Source organism: Chlorella variabilis (genome assembly GCF_000147415.1).
Source record: "Chlorella variabilis unplaced genomic scaffold CHLNCscaffold_12, whole genome shotgun sequence".
Classification (NCBI taxonomy): domain Eukaryota; kingdom Viridiplantae; phylum Chlorophyta; class Trebouxiophyceae; order Chlorellales; family Chlorellaceae; genus Chlorella; species Chlorella variabilis.
The window spans coordinates 788517-789480 of record NW_005435076.1 but is presented as its reverse complement, the minus strand read 5'-3'; the positions used below and the strand labels follow the sequence as shown (position 1 = coordinate 789480).

Sequence of the window (964 nt, the reverse complement as noted above, 5' to 3'; positions counted from 1 at the left end):
CCGCATGGAATGCGAGAAGCGGGGGGGTGGGGTGGGGCATGGTGTGGGGGGGTGGGTAGGTGGAGGCGGAGTGCGGGCCCAAAGCACCCGCCTTGCAGGCCCCAGCTGCCTCCCACACCACAGGCGCCCTCCCCTGCCCTGCCCTGCCCTCCCCTGCCCCTCGCCCCACCGTGGGGTTGAATGCCTCCTCCGGCGGCGTGCCCTCCGACAGCAGCTGGCACACCAGCATGTGGGCGAAGTAGACGGAGCGGGCGGCGGCATCCATCAGGAACTGCTCCACCAGGCCGCCCTCGCCGCCGCCGCCCTGGTCAAAGCGCAGCAGCTGCGGGCAGGGGAGGGTGTGTGTGTGTGGGGTGTGTGTGTGTGTGGGTGGGTGTGTGCGTGCGCGTGTGTGTGTTCTGGTGTATGGGGCAGGAGACTCGGCGCTCTGGCCTTCCCTGCTGCAGCAAGGCAGCGCGCTGGCGCCAAGGGACGCTGCGGCCCAGCCCGCGGCACCCCGCCCGGCCCCGCCAGCCCGGCCCGCCCCCCCGCCGCCCTGCTTGCGGCGCGCTTGCCTGCACCAGCTGGGGCAGGAAGAAAGCGACGTCCTCGGGCGGGCACGCCTCCAGGCTGCGCATCACGTAAGCCAGCACCGCGGGGTGGCGCCCCGCCTTGCCCGCCGCCAGGGCCATGGCGTCCAGCAGCGGCAGCGGCGCCCACACCGCCAGGTGCTGCAGCTGGGGTGCGTTGGCCTTGGCGGCGGCGGGGGTGGCCAGCAGCGGCGCCGCCTCGGCCACGTTCTGAGCGCAGGGGGAGGGGAGAGGAGAGGAGGGGAGGGGAGGGGGAGGGGAGGGGGAGGCAGGCGCCGGGGGAGGCTCAGGAGACGGGACTGGGCTAGGGCCATGCAAGGCAAATGCTCCCACCCCGACCACTCCACCCGACCACCTCCGCCGCCGCCGCCAGCGCCACCTCCCCCCAGGCCCAT

General features: G+C 74.3%; 1 protein-coding gene across 1 annotated transcript in view; it reads right to left on the bottom strand.

Annotated features, from left to right (window-relative positions):
• The window catches only part of CHLNCDRAFT_134867 (hypothetical protein), a gene marked incomplete at both ends in the record, with an annotated part of 3665 nt that extends 2701 nt beyond the window's left edge, over window positions 1–964 (bottom strand). Inside the window, 3 exons of the mRNA XM_005846878.1 lie at window positions 170–322; window positions 561–779; window positions 917–964. Coding sequence (XP_005846940.1) covers window positions 170–322; window positions 561–779; window positions 917–964 — 420 coding nt within the window. The remainder of the gene's footprint in view (window positions 1–169; window positions 323–560; window positions 780–916) is intronic.